The 21,739-nt window shown below is 39.9% G+C and overlaps 1 protein-coding gene across 5 annotated transcripts in view; it reads left to right on the forward strand.

Annotated features, from left to right (window-relative positions):
* The window catches only part of GABRA1 (gamma-aminobutyric acid type A receptor subunit alpha1), a 39,763-nt gene extending 27,126 nt beyond the window's left edge, over positions 1-12,637 (forward strand). For all 5 annotated transcript variants that reach the window (XM_053376467.1, XM_053376466.1, XM_053376468.1 and 2 more), the window contains 3 exons: positions 3,720-3,872; positions 8,233-8,435; positions 10,212-12,637. In XM_053376467.1, coding sequence (XP_053232442.1) covers positions 3,720-3,872; positions 8,233-8,435; positions 10,212-10,532 — 677 coding nt within the window. In that variant the 3' untranslated portion in view covers positions 10,533-12,637. The remainder of the gene's footprint in view (positions 1-3,719; positions 3,873-8,232; positions 8,436-10,211) is intronic.
* Positions 12,638-21,739: the final 9,102 nt, after the last annotated feature.

The raw sequence follows: 21,739 nt of genomic DNA on the forward strand, positions 1-21,739 counted from the left end.
CTGAGTCTGTGTTGGAAATAGTGAACTAGAGAGTATATCTATCTATCATCTATCTATCTATCTATCTATCTATCTATCTATCATCTATCTATCTATCTATCTATCATCTATCTATCTATCTATCTATCTATCATCTATCTATCTATCTATCATCATCTATCTATCTATCTATCATCTATCTATCTATCATCTATCTATCATCTATCTATCATCTATCTATCATCTATCTATCTATCATCTATCTATCTATCTATCTATCTATCATCTATCATCATCTATCTATCTATCTATCATCTATCATCTATCTATCTATCTATCATCTATCTATCTATCTATCATCTATCTATCATCTATCTATCTATCATCTATCTATCTATCATCTATCTATCTATCTATCTATCTATCTATCATCTATCTATCTATCTATCTATCTATCTATCTATCTATCTATCATCTATCTATCTATCTAATCTATCTATCTATCTATCTATCTATCTATCTATCTATCTATCTATCATCTATCTATCTATCATCTATCCAGTGCTTTTTTTCTAAAATAAATGTTTAGAGGTACTCTCACTTTCCTACTCATATTGAAATACTGCCCCTCAATGAGGCCAAACTTAGATTCACAAAATGTTTAGGGGTATGCGTACCCCTGCGTACCCCCCAGGAAAAGCACTGTATCCATCTATCTACATATGCAGACACAGTAGATGAGTCATTTAAAAAAAAACACATTCCAAACCAGACTCAAGAGAAATTGAAGAGTGAACTATGACCATTAAAATATATGTTGGGGAGGGAAATGAAAGGATTAATGAAGGCCCACCTTTTAAATCATGTGATTTTCCCTGGCACTTACATAACAAAAGAAAGGTCAAAGGCAGATATTTTGCCTTTTCAAAATTCTGTGTAAGAGAGAGGACACATTTACTTTTTGTGCCACCTCACCTAGAAGCCATTGCAGTGTCTTCAGCAGTAAATAAATTCCATGCATTAATTATCTTGCTCACCTTGTTGTCAATCAATTTCACTGAAATACCTCAGGGATTCTTGATGATTTTTTATATAAAATGACCTGACCCACACCTCTCTGGTTAATCTGGAACACAGAATTTTAGCCATCCACCATATTTTGCAACATTCCAAATATTTTCAGTGGTTTAAACATATAAAATATTTATTTACATATAATATTAAATAAATACATCTTTTGAAATGATAATTCACAGCTAACTGCATTTAATTAAAAGACATATTTTGAGATGGATTTCAAAATGGCAGATTAACATGGAATCATGGGGAATGGAATGGTAACATGCAAAAGTAACATGATCTGAAACAGACAGATTCATGCTTCCTGAGGTGACCCCCTCACCATGTAGATAATATATTATATAAATCAATATGATTTTCTTTCTTAAGTTGTCTTTTTCTAATACACTAAACAATCCTGGATTCACAAGCCTTTCACTGAAACAAAGCCTTCCAGTGCTCCCTGGATCATTTTTTTGGCAACATTTTGAGGAAGTATTTGTGCAAAACCTACTTAACGATTAAGAATGAAACTGAACAAATATTTTTATGAATAGGTGAAAATCTCTAAAATCAGTGCATTCCAGCAGCTTGCTTTCCCCCTGCGCCCAATAATTCTGCATCCTTGCAAATTAATTTATACTTTGCTAGACTAAGTAAAGATAGAGTGCTGCTGTGCAACTTCAGACCTTGGTAATATTAAACACCTTAACTGTTTTTGCTTCTGGCATATATTTTGGAGTAAGATGGGTAGGAATCGCCTAGAAAACACTCTTTGCACATCTGTTTCACATCTGTATGAGCATTCCCACACACCATGCACTAGTCCCCATTAAACTGGCTGAACGTGCCTTCTGATGCGTCACCAAAGACCACTAGGTTTGCTCTTAAGTATTGGCTTATATTTACTTATAGAGAGTGGGACACATATAAACCACCCTCCATTTCACATTGGGACATGATTGGGGGCCCTTGCTCAAAAAGATCTAGAACTATTTTATGCATCATTTCTGGTTTGAGGAGATGATTTCCTTTGATTTCTGAGCTTCTCGTTTCTTTTCTCTGCTGACATTTGTTTTCTTTCGGTTCTCTCTGTGCTGCATACAATACCACATTATTAGACACCCTGAGGAATTTGATCTTTTCAAGATATTAAATTTTCAACTAACTGTCACAAATGATGAGATTAAAAAGGAGGCACTTGCTTAATTTCTGGAAAACACCATTTCACAAGGGCCATTAAATAGTTATCAGACACCACCGTGATTTTCATTGAACAATTTGCCCTTTTTAAAAGAGGAAAGCTAAGCCAGGAAACTAATTTATAAAACCAAGATATAGGAAGGGTCTGAAGGACATTTGGGCAAATCACCACTCCTAAAACAAAGTCAGCCGAGTCAAACCCCTCAAATGTCAATCTATGCCAGGGTTGCACAACTTGAGATGACCAAGGTGAACCCAATCTACCAGCTATGAATAGTGACCATCCCAGATACATTATGACCTTCCCTTATTTTTGCAGTCCTAGAAATGCAACAAAAACAAGAAGCTGCATTTTTGCTGCTGTTGTGACAGCACTGCCAACCAGGGCAGATGAGCCGTATTCAGCTTGGTGATCCAAAGGTAGCAGAAACCTGATCTATGCAATCCAAGCCACGATGTCCCATAAGCAAAGAGCAGATACTCTCCAAAAGATGTCCAGATAGCAAGATGCTTCTGCTGAGTTTATCCCTATCAGGAGAAGGAGAAAAACAAGAAATAAGGGGTCACTGGCAAAATCTATCCAAATGGAATTTTAAGATGATGGAAAGTGCAGCTTTAAATCATTTGGCATGATGTATCTTACTGATAAAGCCTCTTAGATGATTTTTTTTTTGGGGGGGGAGAACACTTCCACTTCCAAAAGTCTAAGCCTGGAATTCTTAACCTTTCCTGAATTTCTTGACTAGCTGTTGTGGATCGAGGGCCCGACCCCCGCTATGTGAAATAAACACACAAGGACACGTGATATAAGGTTAATGGGCAAGAAAAGGCCACAACTTTATTGATTACAGCAGTGAAAAGGTATTGGCTTAGGCATTGGATGACTATAGGAGGTGGCTTTATTCAACAGTAGGTGGAGCCTGTTGATGCTAATCCAGCTATAGGCTCACCCTTGATGTCACCGAGGGTCGTGCCATGGCCTCCCGCCAAGCAGGCATCGGACGGAATACACGACCGCCAGATTCCTTTAACGGAATAACCCACGGTAGATAGCATAGGCGATGGCCACACCTAGCCCTTGACACACATGAATCCAATGCCTAACCTACCCACCAATACTGCGGGACGCTGCGGGACGACGACGACTGAGGAGGAGGCGGAGCTGGAGCCGCAGCATTAAGCTGCTAAACACGCCCCCCGGAGACACCTGGTTGGCTGCCTCCGGTGGGTGTGGGCGCCAGCCAGGTGAGGAGGGGCGGGGGCTAAGGCCCCCGGCCAGGGGCGGAGCTCGGGCTCCCGCCCACAACCACTCCCCTCTCTTCCAGGGAGGAGAGTCTTTGCAAAAACAATAAACAACATATCCCACGCACAAAAAGTATACTAGTTTCTGCATGTTTTCTGTTCGGTGAATTTGAAGCATGTTGTTCCATAGGAATTTCATTGACGTTTCATTCTTGGGTTTCCCCCCTCCCATTCAGGAGAGTATGTTGTGATGATGACCCATTTCCATTTGAAGAGAAAGATTGGTTACTTTGTCATTCAAACATACCTGCCCTGCATCATGACAGTGATTCTATCCCAGGTATCCTTTTGGCTCAACAGAGAATCTGTTCCAGCAAGAACTGTCTTTGGTAAGTGTCTTGTACACTGGTGACTGGTGCTCAGTTGGACTGGTAAGGGCGAAAGTCAGGGAGACCAAACGTAAGTGAAGTCAGAGTCAGTGACAGACAGAGCTACTTCCTGATTGGTTGTTAGTAAAAGGCATGCTGGTTGGGGGCTGGCTGAGGTTGGTGGGGCAGCTCTTCAATTGCCCTAATGGACTAGCCTGCTCTGGTCTTGTAATAAGCAGAATAATTGAGAACAGTTTCCCCCAACCAGTGTTTTAGCACCTCTTATCTCCAGGCTTCTGTGGCAACATCATGGTGTTAGACAATAGCAAGACAAGGACCACAGAAACCAATAAAATGCCGGTTTGTGAAGTCTATGGCTGTATTGTGCAATGCATAAAGTGTTGCATGGACAAAGAGTGGGCCCCATGCTCTCCAGGCACCAGCCACTCATCCACTGATGGGATGCCTGCTGAACGTAGGTAAGCCTTCCACAATCCTGCGTGATCAGGGTCCTAAGCACTTGAAAAATTCTGTCTGTTCAACAGGCTTCCCTGTTGAACAGGCAAGCTCTGTATGGCTGGGCAGTGTGGGAGTGGTGCCAACAGGGGATGCTGCAGCAGGAGCAGGACTAGCATGCCCAGCATTGCTCTTTGGGTTTGGTCCGTTACTGGTGATGGGGCTTCCATGTAGGCTTCTGTGAGACACTGTCAGTAGCTCCAGACACAAAGCCTGCCTTTCTCAACTTGATGCTCTCCAGATGAGAATTGTATGCTATTGTCTGCTATATGTGGGAACGGCAGTGCAAAACACCAAGTTGAGGAAGGCTGCACAAAGCAATTCAATTTATTCTGGGAGACTATCTATCTATCTATCTATCTATCTATCTATATTGCATTTGACTAGGTTTTCCCTTCTAAAGCTTTATGTTTAGCTATCATGGAAAAGGAAAACCTCCAAATATTTCATATGAATGTAAACACACAGAAATAGACAGCAGAGTTTGATCCAATATTCTGTGGGTGGTCAGGGTGCTTAAATTCCATCTATGTACTTCTTTGTGATTTAGGCTCTAATCCTATGCACATTTACGTGAGAGTAAATACAACTTAACGGGCCATAGCAGACATTCATAGGATTGTGCTGGACAGGACTACAGCCTTAAAGTCAGTTTTTCTACACAAATCGTTATGCAGTTGGAGACATTTCAGAATAGGGATGACTGATAATTGAAAGGTCATATTATTTCCCCCCTCTGACAATAAATAATGCATCTGAATATGGATAGTGCAAGATATTTCTGATTGCTCTGTGTTTTGGCTAACACTTGACACAGTGGAAATATACTGCAGCAGAGATTTAATACATGAAATGTCTGCAGTTGTCAAGGTAACTGGTGAATATGTGATTTAACGCAACGGTAAGCAATGCAACAGAGATACAGACCTCTCACTTTCAGTAAAAGCTCAGCAGCTAGTTAAAATAAAATTGCTCAGCGGCAGGTGAGCAACATCACTACTCAAAATGCAAAGTATATGATCACAGTGGCATTTCCCCTGTTATTTAATCAACATTAGCAATATTTTTCTTATTTCATCAGCATTAGTCTTTAAGCTTGTGGAGAACAGCTTGAAAATGTTGCTGCAGCATGTGAGATAGGGCTCAGAAACAAGAAGACAAATGGAAAGGACTATTCATTTCATCTGAAAACCATTAAGCTGGCTCGTCCAGTTGAGGCATAGCCATAACTGTAATTTGCCTCAAATGCCAAGAGGGATGTGATTCCAATCAGGATTGCCTCAAGATGTTTTGGTGCCTCAGGCAGAAAATCCAAATGGCATCCCCTAGTGGTAAACCATCACAATCATCCAATTAACTGACATTTTGCCAGTTCAGTGGTACAGCAAGAGTCCTATTCAGGAATTATACTAATCCAGGCCACAGGGAAAGAAGAGTGGGGACAAGTACACGTCTCCACATGATGTAAAACCCTGATTTTCCAGATGTCAGCATTGCACAGTGAGCCTGCAGGAGTATAAGAGGCTCCCTGCTGTGAGGCACAAAATTTGTGGGAGGTGATGAGGGGCAGGGGGTGAGAGAGCAGCAGAGCTGGTGTGCTCATCCCCACTCCCACAGTTTCTGTGTTCTGTTTTCAAATTGTTTTAACACCTAAATAGGGTTACCTTCTGTCCTCTCATGTGGACTTCCTCACCCTGTCCAGTGGTCAGGGACAATCCTCATATGACTTGATTTCTCCAGCTGCAACCTGATGATTTGCTATCATCAGTATTTATGGAAGATAGACAGCATGGGAACTGCCATAAATCAGGTGACTGCATTGCATTGCAGGTGATTGGACTAGATGACCCTTCATGTCACTTCCAACTCTCTGTGATTCTATGTTATTGCGTGTTGAGGTCCCCAAGCCACCCCCCAAATAACTCACAACGCACACTTAATTTTTGTTTAAGGTTTTTGGCATAATTTTGGCCACAACTTTATTTAAATACAAAACCGTGAGTGGTTGTTTAGGCATTGGTTAAGACTATCTGTCCCCCCGCCTGGGGACAGAACTGACTTCCGGGCACCACCGAAAGACAGTGCGGGGGAAAGCAAGTCGGGGAGAAATGGAGCTGAGTCACAGACCCTCAATTCTCACCCGCATGCTCCCCGAAGGCTTGCTGGCCCTAGTCCCATTCCAGGGATTAGACGAAAAGATGGCAAGCCCCAGGATTCCTTTAACGGAATTCCCTTTCCGCAGCAACCATGGAGGGGCAGGTCCAGCCTATCCTAACCCCTCCTCCACCAATTTATAACCAATGCCTAACCGCAACCTTACAAGTTGTGACGATTTGCTACGCAGTAGGCAAAAACCAAATGGCCCAGCCAATCAGCCAGATGGACAAAATTCCTACCAAGCCCCTGCCCCAACGGCAGACGACCCCATGACAGGCATAGCAAGGTCAATGCAACAACCCCTTACTCAAGGGCGGGTGGGTGGGTGATCCATTGCACAAAGAGAAAGCTCCAGGCTGCGTGCAGAGTATTTAAACATTTTACCCCTCCCACCAAGATTGCAATATAACTTTTACCCCAGCAATCCAGTGAACCAATCACTGCCCCAGGCCATCTTTAGAGACCCTGCCTGGTAACAGAGGGGTGGCTCAGCAGACCCCACCGCAACACGTGCTCTCCATGAAGGAGAACACACTTTGCAATATCTAATGCTGCAATCCTGGGTTCATTTGCCTGGAAGCAAGCACCATTGCCCACAGTGGAAATTTCTTTGATGTAAAAATGCACAAGATGGTGTGGTATATAAAAAAGTAGCTACCCTGCACATGTTCAATACTATCCGTTTCATTTATGAATCTTTTCCCATAAAACATCACAAAGCAATTAACAATAAAAACAGGCATAAAACAAACTTCAAATCCAATAAAAATAGAGAATACTTGAATGAAAATAATGCCTGTCACTCAGTAAGTTTTATCTATAGCTAGGATGTGAGGTATCTGAAACTCCTTCTACGTGTCAAGGAGAGCTTGGATTTAGGATTTGCCCACAGCAATGCCTCCTACACAAACACACTAACATACAAGCCTTTGGGCACTCTAAGAGCTACTGCTCTTTGGATCTTGACTGATCTGTTCCTACATCTATATCTGCTCCAGACTTCTCCTTTGGTGGACTCAAGTTTTTTGATCCAGGGGAAGGGATCCCCCAGGCAGAGTAGGAGAAACAACTTTTGCCAATCCCTCCTCCCTTGGTGGCTGCCAGTGCCACTTCTCACATGCATCCAAAGGGTCCTCCAAACATCAGGGACAGTGTGAGAGGTAGCATTGAGTACTAAAGGGGTAGAAGACAAAAGCCACACTCCCCTGCTCTGCTTGCTGGAGCACACCCCGAGTGGAACTCTGGTCAGGGGATGCTCCTGCTGGTGGATCCAATGTTTGCGTTACAAAAAGGACCATGGTATTGCTAAACAAACCTGAAGACGTCTGTAACTAACTACAGTTGAGAGAGCCAGTGTGGTGTAGTGGTTAGGAGCGGTAGACTCGTAATCTGGGGAACCGGGTTCGTGTCTCTGCTCCTCCACATGCAGCTGCTGGGTGACCTTGGGCCAGTCACACTTCTCTGAAGTCTCTCAGCTTCACTCACCTCACAGAGTGTTTGTTGTGGGGGAGGAAGGGAAAGGAGAATGTTAGCTGCTTTGAGACTCCTTCGGGTAGTGATAAAGCGGGATATCAAATCCAAACTCTTCTTCTCCTCTTCTTCTACAATGGCATATACTCAAAGCGATATCGCAGTTGTGAGGTGGATGGGAGTAGGCAATAGGGTGGTGATTGGATGAGTTCTGAAATGTTCTTGCTTTGCTTTGCAGGAGTGACAACTGTGCTGACAATGACCACCCTGAGCATCAGTGCACGGAATTCTCTCCCCAAGGTGGCTTACGCCACTGCTATGGATTGGTTCATAGCCGTGTGTTATGCGTTTGTTTTCTCGGCACTGATTGAATTTGCAACAGTGAACTACTTTACAAAGAGAGGCTATGCATGGGATGGCAAGAGTGTTGTTCCCGAAAAGGTAATAATATACATTGTCATATGACCCACTGTACGCATTGCATGGGAAACATGATCCTACAGAACCAAAGTGCTTGAACTTGATGATCTGTCCTAAACATTCTCATTCAAATGTAAGCCCCTCTGAGTTCAATTTACTCTCTCTGTCGCTCCCCCTTGAATTAGGACTGTTACAAGGAATCCAGTATCATTAATTCCTCCCAAAGATGTTACAACTCAGATGCTAGCAGTTCCCTTTCAACATTAACAAGCAACTTATTTATGAATTCAGCAGCCCATTAAGATTTTTTTTTAAAAAATGTTCATATCTGCATTGAAATATGGAATTTACTGCAGCTCCTTTTCAGATTGCAACTAAGAGTGAATCACACATACGCATGTGAATTGCTGAGCAATTGCATATATGTGTGAAACAGCTAACATCAATTCAGCACCTCAAAGACAGCTTGCATATCACCCTTGCTGCCATGTCAAAATAAGACTTTTCAGTTGAGAAAATTTGGACATTCAGCAGTGAGCCACCAAGGGATGATTCATCAAATCACAAGACATCAAGTGATGTATATGCACGTGCCATCCAGACCCTTGAGTCTGAAAATAATAGCACTGGGGAAAATTGTGACGTTGGCAGAAGACTGCACGTTGCTGGAGGCTTTCTTGGAGACGATGCCAAAAGGTTTTGTTTAAAAAAGTAGGCAAGGGGTTGGACAGCGTTCACCTCTGTCAGTTTTGCTGCTCTCTGCCTCTTTTCTCCTACATGTGACATCTCTATGGTCTGTACAGGCCTTTCCAGGCTTCCAGTTCAATTAAATGAATAGAACTAATGGCAAACTAATGGATATTTCATTTGGAGCTCGTTCATTTGGATTTCCATTCATTTAATTGAAATGAATGGAGAAAATGGAGTTCTCTCATCTAGAGTTCCGTTCTTTTCTAAAAGGAATGTGTGTAGTTTTGCCACACATCTCTGTGCTCAGGTGCACTTGGCAAACATAGAAGTGACACTTTCTCCATGCATGGCTGCCAACCAGTTACTAGCCCTCTCATATGCAGTGCTGTAATGTAATGCACTGGGCTAGCAAATAACTGTTATGAGCTTTTACAGGCAATAATAATAATAATAATAATAATAATAATAATAATAATAATAATTCAATGCTTTTACTACAAAGTCTGCTGCTGCAGCTCAGAAGCTGCTGTGCAAAACAACATGTATAGAATGGGAGATTAGGTGAACAATATAATCTAGGTAGAATTTCAAATGGGGGGGCATGCATAATAGGAATTGTGCAATCATAGGAATGTCTATTCAAAATAAAATTCCACTAAATTAAATTGATTTTCTCTCAGGGAAGTGTGTAAACAGTGGTATCCCCTTCTTCTACATCCTACTCTATCAAAGAGCCTTTTCATTTTTATGGGAAAGGATGCACCCATGCTTACAGGACAAATTTCTGTTAAAACAAACTTATCTATATAAAACAACCTACATATATACATTCCCATCAACACATGTGTATTTAAAGTTCCCCATGACTTTTAAACAAATATCAGAAAATTTTGCCCTTCCTAAATGTGCACATCTGCTTTTGTGCATAAATGGCCAGGAAATGCAATCTCATGGTTTGTTTTTTTCAATATGGAAATATCCATGTGGAAAACAAAAGGAATGTTTTGCATATTCCTAAAACATACATATGTCTCGGAGCCGTCCAAGCATTGGAATGGATGATCAAATGGATGTATTGGATTAAAGTCTATGTTTTCTCATTCCTAGCCAAAGAAAGTAAAGGATCCTCTGATTATGAAAAACAACTCGTTCACAGCACCAGCGACAGCAACTAGCTTCACCCCTAATATCGCAAGGGACCCTGGACTAGCTACCATTGCTAAAAGCGCAACAATAGAGCCAAAAGATGTCAAATCTGACGCAGCAAAACCTCCAGAACCCAAGAAAACTTTTAACAGCGTCAGCAAAATTGACCGACTATCAAGAATAGCATTCCCATTGCTTTTTGGGATTTTTAATTTAGTGTATTGGGCTACCTATTTAAATAGAGAGCCCCAGCTTAAAGACCAAAACCCTCCTCCTCACTAACCCCATTAACCATATATATAGTTTGTTCAGTCTCTTTTGCACTGGGGATTGTCTTATTAATATTATTATTTTTGGTTTTAAACACACAGCAATTCCCATTTGCTTCATTGCCTCTGTCTTAAAAGAAATTGAGATTTCCTTATTTTATGAAGTAAAAGTATATTATATATATATATATAAATATATAATAGAAAAGATATTAATTCTGTACTCTAGGGCTGTAACAATGTGATGTAGACACCTGATTCTGAACCGTGAATCTGAACAAGAGAGGGAAATGTAAGAAATCCAAATCACTTGTAGATAGCCTATTGCTGAATGTTCCCATAACAGATGCTGTACATGTCAGAAGAGAAATATTTTTATGCAAAATGATAGAAGGTAAAGTAGTCTTTATATATGTTCATGTTGCACATATGGTATGGTATTTTCCATTTTTGGAGTGCTACTTATTTTCAGTTCTTTTATAGAATATATACATCTTTCCAAAGTGGTGGATTCCAGAAAATACAATATTTTTCCTAGATTTATTTTTCTTTCTTTCTTTGCCTAAATTACCAACCACCAGTTTAAAAAGTATATAATGTTATTTACATAAAAGGAAGCCTACTTACTAATGGTACAGGTTATCACAGAATAGCACATTTGATTAACGATGATGAATGCTTTAATATGCTCTCTCGCTGCAGTCTTATTTTAAGCATCAGATTGTCACTTGACTTGATAATATTGAATCTATTGCACATTAAGTGCAGAGCTCTAATTACTTCTAACGCGTTAGAGAAATCGACTCTTGGATTATTTACAGGGTGAATTTTTTGTTTTGGTTAGGTTTTTGTTTGTTATAGGAAGAGGGAAAAAACAAGAACACAGTTTTGCAAGCTCTAGAAAAGTTGAATGTATTATTTTATAAAACCGTACATTAAAAGCTTTAGATTGAAATATAAGGATAGGAGAAAGACAAAATCTATTATTTCGATAATATTTGTAAATATACAGCATGAGATTGTACATTTTTTTACTTTTTTATGTTCTTAATATATTGTGTACGGTTCACCTCTCTAAGCTCTTAATATGTTATATTTTAAAAAGAAACATATTTAGAGCCTGCAGTTAAAAAAAAAAAAGGAGTCAGTGGCATTTGAAAGAAAATGAAAAGACTAAATGTAAGAAAGAAAAAGAGGAGAGCTTGGAATTAGTTCCATTTGTAAAGTGGCTATCTGTACAGTACTTGCAGGTTGAAGCTGTCATCCAGTGTATATTATTAGGCTAAGACTGGTATGCTCAGGTAACGCGTGAATACAAAAAAAATGGAGTTATATTTGGTAGGAAAATGGTAAAATATTTAAGACAAAAATCATCTGTATATTATTGCTATATTTGCTGATACATAACTGTTAATTATAAGTGATGTAATATATGTAGCATTAAATACAGAAAAAAACATACACAAAAGAATGTACAGGAAAATACATTTTATTGAGTAAACTTATTACATTTCATTTTTACTGTAGCAATATATTTGTAGGAACAATATGTAAGGGCTTTAAATACAAGATGTCCATTTTGCAAGTTATTAGTATTCCCTTCAAAAAAATAATTCTAGCCAGTTTCATTTCTGATGAGAATTTATTTTAAGAGGGGAGAGTCAAATTTCAGAGACGGATATTTTCAAAATGTTGGAGACACTGATGGGATTTTGGAAGCATTTAACGCAGTGGTTCAGAATCCATAACACATGGTAGTGAATGCATTTTAAAAAAACAATGCTACATGGACCTTCAATCAAAATAGCTAATAAGATAGTCAGTTTGATATCTATACATGTTACAGGCAATGTTTTATATACTCTTTCTCAATAAATCAAGAGGTTGCTGCTCACTTAGTATCTACAAAATGAAATAGTTAACTTTTTCTTTAGAAAAGGAGACTTTTTTTAAACAAAAAAACTAATGCTTCATTGTCTACCATTTAGTCCTGTCTAAACTTGATGAGCGAATTTGATTGGAGCTTGCTAAAGGAGGATGTGTAATCTTCTGGTATTATGTGTAGATATATGTATAGAAAATAAAATAAAATAAAATAAAATACGACTCTTTAACTTCGGTATTTGTTTATCTTGTTATTTTTGGCGTTTAAACTAGTGTGTTCATTCAGGGCATTTTACCTTCCTAATTATCCATTTTGCTACTTTTTGGTCTGCATTTTGCACATTAGATGTGAATATTACTTAACTAGTCTGCTTTTTTGCTATGCAATGACTGCATAATATCATCTCTTAGTTTGTTAGTCTATGTGAATAGTATATTGTATAAACCTGATTGCACAGTTTATCAAGGACAAGGTATTCTCTCTATGTAGCTTTTTTACAGTGCTTTGCTAAACCATGTAATAATAGTAAGTCTTCCTTGAAAATAATGATACACTCTTATAGAGGACAGTTTCTGTTTACTCCTGGGATAATTTAAAAAAACAAAAACAAAAGATGACATTGAATGTTTATTGCACCTCAGTGCAGTGATGTGGCAATAAAACCTAAATCTATAATAGAGGTTGTTTATGGCAGACGCATGTAATGCTTTACAGAGTTTAGCAAAAGCTCGCTATTTTATGTCATACTGTAATTCTAATTATACTAATAAAGTTAAAAAAATACTACGAATAACACAAGTGAATGTTTTTTACTTGGCTTATTTTATGCTTAAACATGGCTTCATTTTAAGACTGATTTGATAAATGATAAGGCAGACAGAAATTTCTTTTGCCATGTTATAGAAAATTTTGAAGGAGTGGCAGAAGACAGCATGTTTGGAAAGGCAGTGCTTTTTTTCTGGGGGTACGCATACCCCTAAACATTTTGTGAATCTTTGCACTTTTGTCCATTTACCGTATCCCCCTCCCGATAAAATGGTGATTTTCTTGAGTCAAAATGAGAGTACCCCTAAATGTTTGTTTTTTTTAAAGAAAAAATGCACTGTGGAAAGGGATATGAAAAACAGTTGCTGCTGCATAATTTTGGCTACTGTTTTATTTATTCCCTCTTTCTCCCTAATCCTTACTAACCCATTTGTGGCCATTAACTGCATTTGTGGCCATTAAAACTGACAAGATAAAATTCCCCAGTGAAAATATGAAGTGTCACATGAGCTGATAAAAGTTTTCCCATAGATGTTTAATCCCAGCCATTCAAAGACAATCCAAAAACAAAGCACGAAATAAATGTACAGAAGAAGACAATACATTGTCGAACAGTATGTTTTGGTGTATGTGTTTTGCTTATTGGAGGACATTCTCATAAGGTCCAAAAAAGAAAGAAAAAAGTTCTAAATAAAAGCTCACACAAATGAGAAGGGATTATGGAAGTTCTGGCAATGGATTGAGTTGATTAGTTGTTGACACCTTCTGCCCCTCTGCAACTGGGAGACCCACGGCTGCTGAAAATATAACTATATATTTCTTGAATATACTGTTCGGTCATGGTTGAAAACTTGTAAATGAATTAAGGGAAGAAGTGATACTTAACCTATCTAGGCTAAAGGTCTTTGCCCCCTATAGCATAAAAGAACAAAGCAAAGCAAATGAAGTCAGTAAGTAAGGAAATTGGAAGGCCTTGCTCAAATAAGATTATAATCTGTTATATGAATGAAAGATCCACAATCTGCATTTTAAAATAATGGTACAGTGGTACCTTGGGTTAAGTACTTAATTCGTTCCGGAGGTCCGTTCTTAACCTGAAACTGTTCTTAACCTGAAGCACCACTTTAGCTAATGGGGCCTCCCGCTGCCACAGCGCAATTTCTGTTCTCATTCTGAAGCAAAGTTCTTAACCCGAGGTACTATTTCTGGGTTAGCGGAGTCTGTAACCTGAGCGTATGTAACCCGAGATACCACTGTACTTCCAAAGTCCATTATAGAAAGGAGTCCCTTAGAGAAGCTGGTGAGACAAATAAAACAAAGGAACAAAAAAGCAACAGCTGCAAAACCATATGGTAGCAGGTACCTCTTCTTAGTCTTTCTTTAGTGCCAGGTCTGCAGTTACCGCTGCTCTCTCTAAGCAAAGATGGAGAAACTTGGGGCACTCCAGATGTTGTTTGATTCCAGTCCCAATAAGGTCCAGCCAACAGGGGCAGGAGTGATAGGAGCTGGAGGCCAGCAAGAATGGGAGGGCCAGAGTGCCCCCATCCCTGCCTTAAAACCACTTTTCACTCTTGTGCTTCCCACCAACTTCCACTGATAGCACGATCAAAAAAGTTGAGTTAAAGCATACCATTGTGACTAGAAAGGGGTCTTCATCTGTTTTAGGGACCTAGAGTCCCAATAAACTAGACCTTGCTTCAGCTTGGCTTATGCATTCTAAAATAACTGCATGAGAGTTACTGGGGAAAGTTCCATTTCTCTTCCTCATTGGAAAACACCAAACTACTGTAACAAAAGGGAATAGCTTAAGACTTCTGTAGATTTTTTTTATTTTATTTTTTGCAGGTTTGCACCCACCGATTCCTGTTGTACGCAAACATTGCATGGGTTAGAAAAAAGTGTTTCAAGCAACCAAGATGGTGCACAGGAATTATGCAAATGCACATAGGGAGCTACTTTATAAGTCAGACCACTGGTTCTCTTTCCACTGGCTGGCACATCTAAGCAGGATTTCAGGCAGGGGTCTCTGCCTGCCATACCAGGAGATGTGAGGACTGCAAACTGCAACCCTCTGCATGCAAAACAGGTGCTTTACCACTGAGGTACAGAAGTGTATTATCAGTCTGTCAAGCTGCTGCTGTGACACTACATCTGATTGCAATTAATGTCAGATAAAACAGGAGAGGCAAAACCTTCTAAATGACAAAATTCCAGAGGCTTGGGTTCTTTCGTTGCCTTTTCGTCTCACTGCAGGCCCATCTCAGCAGAACAAGTGACTTCCTTGATGCTTAGGAACCCATTAGATTCAGCTGCTGTGAAGTTTTCTAAACTGTTTCGAGGGTATTTTGTACTCACAGCATCACTGTCTGTTGTGCACATTGCGAGAAACAGCTATTCATTTTTTAATGAAGTCTTCCGTAAGATAGGCAAAGGGCACTGCCTATTGAATGTGCTATGAAACCCAAGATGAGCTCTGAGCTCTGCTTTTCAGAGGTAAAGGGGATTTTGATCTGCACTCTATAAACAGAAAAGAATGGGTTTGATGATTTTTTTCACCTGCTGTTCAAGGATCTGATGTGCCAAGGACCAAGAACGGCACAACAGAGGCTGCTTTATCTGATATGTACTTGGTGCAAAATTTAGATTTAAAGCTTAATCATTGACATGGCTTTGATGCAAATGTTGATTTGCCATCTAATGTGACAGAAATTGAGTATTAGCAGCAGAAGGCAGCCAAAGCTGGGTGTGACTTGAAAGCATTGGAAGGGGACACAATTACAATTCCCTGCAAGTCTCTTTGATTTCAGTAGGATGTAGGGCACAATCTATCTCACATTATTTCTGTCAATTTCATTTTACATTTTCTAACAAAAATATTTGAAAGAAAAGTGAAGAACAATTGCCTTTTATGTTCCCATTCATGTGGTTGATATGTACCATGTGCCTCTCCCACGCTTTTTACTTTGTGTTACTGCTATTACAAGAGAAGAGTGAGACAATGGGATAGGGGGATTTTAAAGACTCTGTTCCATAGCTAGCAACAGTTTGGCAAGCTGATGATCCCCAGTCTCCTCTACAACCATTGACTACTCTCTAAATCAGTGTAATAGGGTAGTAGCTATTTGGGACATGCCTCTGAAATAATAAAGCAAGCACACACACCCATCTCTGGGGTTGTTAGACTCTGACTCCCATCAGCCCCAGATAGCATGGCCAATGGTTAGGGATGATGGGAGCTGTAGTCCAACAACGTCTGGCTACCAAAGAAATAAAGAAATCTTCTTTAGAAGGTGATTATGATGACAGCAACAATAACAATACAGCACTTTGAAACACTTCAGATTGGGGAAGAAATGGCTGGACATGGGGAATGCCCTTAAGATTGTGTGTGTCATCAACTGCTTATCTCCTGTCCTTCACTGACAGCTGGGCTGTAGACAGCTCTTCTGCAGCATGTAAGAATTTGTGGATTGGGGTTATCCAGCTATCAGCTATCATCTTGTTGAGACTAAGAAGTATGCAGCAGATTTGGACAAAACTCAAACCTTAGAGTGGGGTAGTTTGGAAAGATTCTGGCCTTGCTTGAGGTAAAATGGAATCTGCCCAAGGTGTCCTGAATCAACTGGGGGGTGGGGGCGGAAATGAGATGTGATTTGTCATTCTTAATCCATTCTGCTGGGCTGTTATACCTGCAAATTTCATCTACTTCTGTCAAAAGAGAAAGGAAGTACAGCATTTATTTATTTATAATCCAATAGTGAAGGCCGTGGGAGGCAGAAAGAAACAAAGCTTTGTTTTTCTGAATGGGGATTAGCCTTGAACCTTGAGCTGAACTCAGAAGCCTCTGAAACACTTCAGATAGGCTGTTTCCCAAAGCACCAAACTGGGATTTGAACCAAACCTTGCAGTTAGTGCATGGTGGTAGTTGATACCTTATATAGTAGGGAAATAGAAAAAAGATAGGAAAAAAGTGCGAAAATGCAAATTAGAAATGGACTATTGTAAAAACAAAACAAAAAGCTGTCTATAAATGAAGAAATGAGTACTATTTAGGGAAAAGAAGTTCTGGTAATACTTCTGCTTCACCAGTGACAACTTATTTATAACTTAGTGTTCTTAATGGCAAAAATAGTAAGACAACAGGCTGTTTTACTACAAACTCTTAATGGGAATTGCACAACAAATGGGTCTCAGGAGGCTGTGAGCAGCGATAAAGGTAAATATTGGCTCTAAAGAGTGTCAGACATGCTATTATCCCTAGGTATCCCAAACCCACAAAGGATTCTATTAACTATTACTTTGTTTTATTATCACCATTGTTTTATTAGGCAATAAAGTTTGCTTGACAGATAAGGTGAATTTATGATCTTTGAAATGCAGGCTCGACACAAAAAGGAAATGATAATTCATTTAATTTTAGAACATAATTAGAGCTGGACAACAAAGAGGTTTTCTAGGGCAGAGAAATAATTAGAGCTGGACAATGACAAGAACTTCCAGTACAGAGCAATAGAGTGCACTCGACAGAAAAATCAAAGCAAAACAAAGGAAATTTATCCTACAATGTTCCTCCTTTCGAAAACAATACAAGCACATTTCAAAATTGTAATGCTATTAGTTTTTATTATTAAATAGGAATACAAATATTATGTTGGGAATCCACTGCACCATGATCTATGCAACAATCCTAGAAACTATACTGGATGAATTTCTAAGAAACCAACAGTTCTGTAATGCCATGACTTGCATACGCTATCTTGTAACTACAGAAGGGAAATAAATTACAGGAACAAATACTCAGTTACTTGACTTTGAAGCCCAAATATACTGATAATAAAGTGCTATTAAAATGGTTTTAGCTGTGTTTTAGGAAAAAGCTTCAAGATGTACAGTTGTACAGACAACATAGGAGATAGCATTCTCAACAGGGGCACCAAAATTGAAGAAACCCTTCCTTAACGGAATCCATTTCACTCCATTATTACTGAACAATTATCGTTGTTGCTCTTTTAATTCTGTTCCTTATTGGTTTTTGTGATGCTAATTTTTATTATATTTTTCATGTATTGTCATTTTTCATGTTTTTTTAGCTTTTTATTTTATTTTAAGAGTAGCACTTCCAGGGGCTTGCAAAGGTCACAGGTTAACTCATGTCAGATGGAAGCAAGATATCATTGCTGCACAAGTAAGTCCTCTGAATACAGGTATGTGAGTCAATGAAAAAATGCTTGAGGTTACAGTTGCCACTTTGGGATTTAGACAGCTCAGGCTATGGAGGTGTCATGCCATGAAGCAATTAAATATATATATATATATATATATATATATATATATATGGCAGACCAGCAGAGGCTCAGGACTTCAGTCACATTTCATTAAAACAATGCCATCTCTTGAGCCCCTGAGAGCCTCCAAATAAAGAATGTAGCAACTGACTCAAGTATGCTGAATGTGAGATCCAGATTAGGAATGGATGGAAAGGACCATTTCTGTTCTGCAGAGTTTGAGCAAAGAATAGAATGGAATCATTCTACTCTACTGAGATATGGGAAATGAATTTGAAGTCCAAAAGACAAAATGGTCAAGAGGAAAATTGCTAAATCAACAAGTGGCACTAGACTCTTCTAAAACATCTATATCTGTGAGTGAATCTCTTGGTATCTACAAAGAAACTTAAACAATACTAACGGAAGCAAATAAACATATTTTCTCAGCCATGGTCATAGTAGTTTCCAGATAGAATTATCGATTTTGAGGCTGGAAAGTCATGGAAATCACAATAAGAAAGGTCAAAATTTCATTTGAACTGATGCTGAGTCTTTACTATATCATCAGGAAGGCAATTTTGTTCATATTTTCAATCCCTGCCCATAACAGGGAATACATATGGCACACAGCACAACATTTGTGAGCAGGAACAGATTTAACATAATGCAGAACCTTGAATAGTACCATCATTTTCACATTTTCCAAAGAGCACCCTCTTCTAGTTTAGCATGAACTTTCAATTGTGGCATCATAGGCATAGCTTTTAAAAAACAAACAAAGGCAAACTCTGAGAAAAACAGCTCCAGCATCATATTTCTCCTATTTCAATCAGCCAGGAGGTTATGGGTGTGATGAGATAAAGGCCCCATCTGCGCTACACATTTAAAGCTGCATCATATCCCTTTAAACAGTCATGGGCTGCATTCACACAGCAGCTTATGTTGTTTTCCTGACATTTCCCTAACTGTTAATTTCCACATTATAATTGAGCTTTCATGTGATGTAAAGGCTACTTCTGGAAACGTAGTGGAATATAGTACAGGTTTAACATTCACTTGCTTCCATAACAAAATAATCCATTTCCAAATAAAGGAGAAACGAGCACTAAACCTGTAAATTCTGCAATGAAAAGTGCACTGGGGGTCTAATTTTACTCACCTGGCTTGGGGCTACCTGCTGTAGTCCCAAGGCATTCTTACAGTGCAGATTATGGGCAAGTGGGTGCATTTTCTGCTTACTGGTGCTGTTTATTTGCATGGTGAGAGTGGTTTGTCTTTCTCTCTCCAGCTACAGACCTAGGCTTCCAAGTGGAGAGAGGTGAAACTGAGTCCTGGAAGGAACCCAGTTACAGCAGAAGGAGGCAGAGGGGAGAAAACATACTGCTATAACCTGTTTGTCCAATGATGTCTTTCTCCCCACCTCCTGCACCCCCAGACTCCCAAGTGAAGCTGAGCAGCATGAACCCCTGCTTGCTGTGACTCAAGTGACAGCCACAGAGGAGTGGAATGGTACTGCCCTAATCGACCTCCTCTCTTCCCAAGCCATCACTGAATGCCATGCAGCTGGATCTATCTCACTGACACCGTTGCCAAACACTGTTATAGTCAGAGTCAGGAGACAGGCAGAGAACAAAGCTGAAATGACAGATTGCTTTGTGCCATAAGGGACTCAGGAACTGAAAACTGCAGTGGGTTTGAGCAAAGAGTGGCTGGCCTGAGGCAGCCTGTGTCAGGATTAGGAAGCCATCGTCCTGGGACAGCTGTGCCCCAGAGCTTTGACTTGTAAAGACTGTGTGGACCTAAATGCCAACAAATATTTGGCCACAGCTGATCTACGGAAAGGAAGCAATAAAGAAACACAAAAACGAGTAGACAAATCTCTTCTGTCCCTTTACCCTCGGCCAGCTGTTTTCCCCTGCTCTCTGTGGCTGTTGCTTTCACAAATTATTAATCACCAAGAAAACAAAACAGTTTTAGCTGCCCCACAAATCCTCTCTCAGAAGACGTAACATGCTTCTGCAATTTATTCATCACCAACATTCATCTGGATTGCATATGAAAGCGTGGGGACTAACTGCACTTTCTTGAAGCCATAATTTGTCCTTGATTCCAATGGCTGAGTGGGTCTAGCAGCACTGGACCCACTCAAGGAATGCTAATACTCAAAAGGTAATGGAGAAGTTCCTCCATCACTCATCTTGTCCCCCATTACGCTGGCGGCTTTGCACACCTTCATATGCCACCTAAGCTGCTGACCTTTGGACCCACAGCAAGTCCTGCTGAACTCAGTGGAACTAACTTCTGAATAATCACTTGTAGGAATTGGACCATCCCTGACATGCAGAAAGGGAAAGTGGCCTGCTTCAGATGGCATCATGAGGAGCCAGAGAAATAGATAAAGGCAACAATTGGTGTTTGAATGGCATATAGGGATTGGTGAATCAGTCAAAGTTGGTTTCTCAAAGTTTCTCGTATTTTCCACCAATCTTAAGTTTAGCTCTCCATATTTCCATATCAGTTTGTCTATTTTTAAAAAAACAATCCAGTTTTTGATATAGCTGCAATATTATTATTATTGCTGGGGCCATGCTACCGCCATGTTCAGCTCTGCCCCCTAGCTCCTCAGGACATCAAGTTGGGCCCTCACAATCTTTTACAGAAGTTGACGTCTCTGGAAAGGATCCACCATGCTTGGCTGTCACAGAAGATAAAAGATTCAATGACCACACAGCCAAGAGAAGATGTTGTTTTGAATGCAGTTTTGACTAGCAAAAATGCCATTACCAGGACCACACCATTAAGGTCTATAGGGATGCATTCTTGACCCCATCCAGGGCCCCACAACTCCAGGCCTCAAGGGTGCTCCCTAACCAGGTCATGGCTCTTGGCAGCCTGCCTCCAGAGATGGCAACACCTTTCTTTATTTCATAAAATTTATATACCATTTGCTTTTAAACAAAAACAACAAAAAAAACCATCAAAGTGGTTTAAAGGTAAAGGGACCCCTGACCATTAGGTCCAGTCGTGACCGACTCTGGGGTTGTGGCGATCATCTCACTTTATTGGCCGAGGGAGCCGGCGTACAGCTTCCGGGTCATGTGGCCAGCATGACTAAGCCACTTCTGGAGAACCAGAGCAGCGCACGAAAACATCGTTTACCTTCCCGCCGGAGCAGTACCTATTTATCTACTTGCACTTTGACATGCTTTTGAACTGTTAGGTTGGCAGGAGTAGGGACCGAGCAATGGGAGCTCAACCCGTCCCGGGGATTTGAACCACCAACTTTCTGATCGGCAAGTCCTA

This window comes from Podarcis raffonei, chromosome 2, assembly GCF_027172205.1.
Source record: "Podarcis raffonei isolate rPodRaf1 chromosome 2, rPodRaf1.pri, whole genome shotgun sequence".
Lineage (NCBI taxonomy): Eukaryota > Metazoa > Chordata > Lepidosauria > Squamata > Lacertidae > Podarcis > Podarcis raffonei.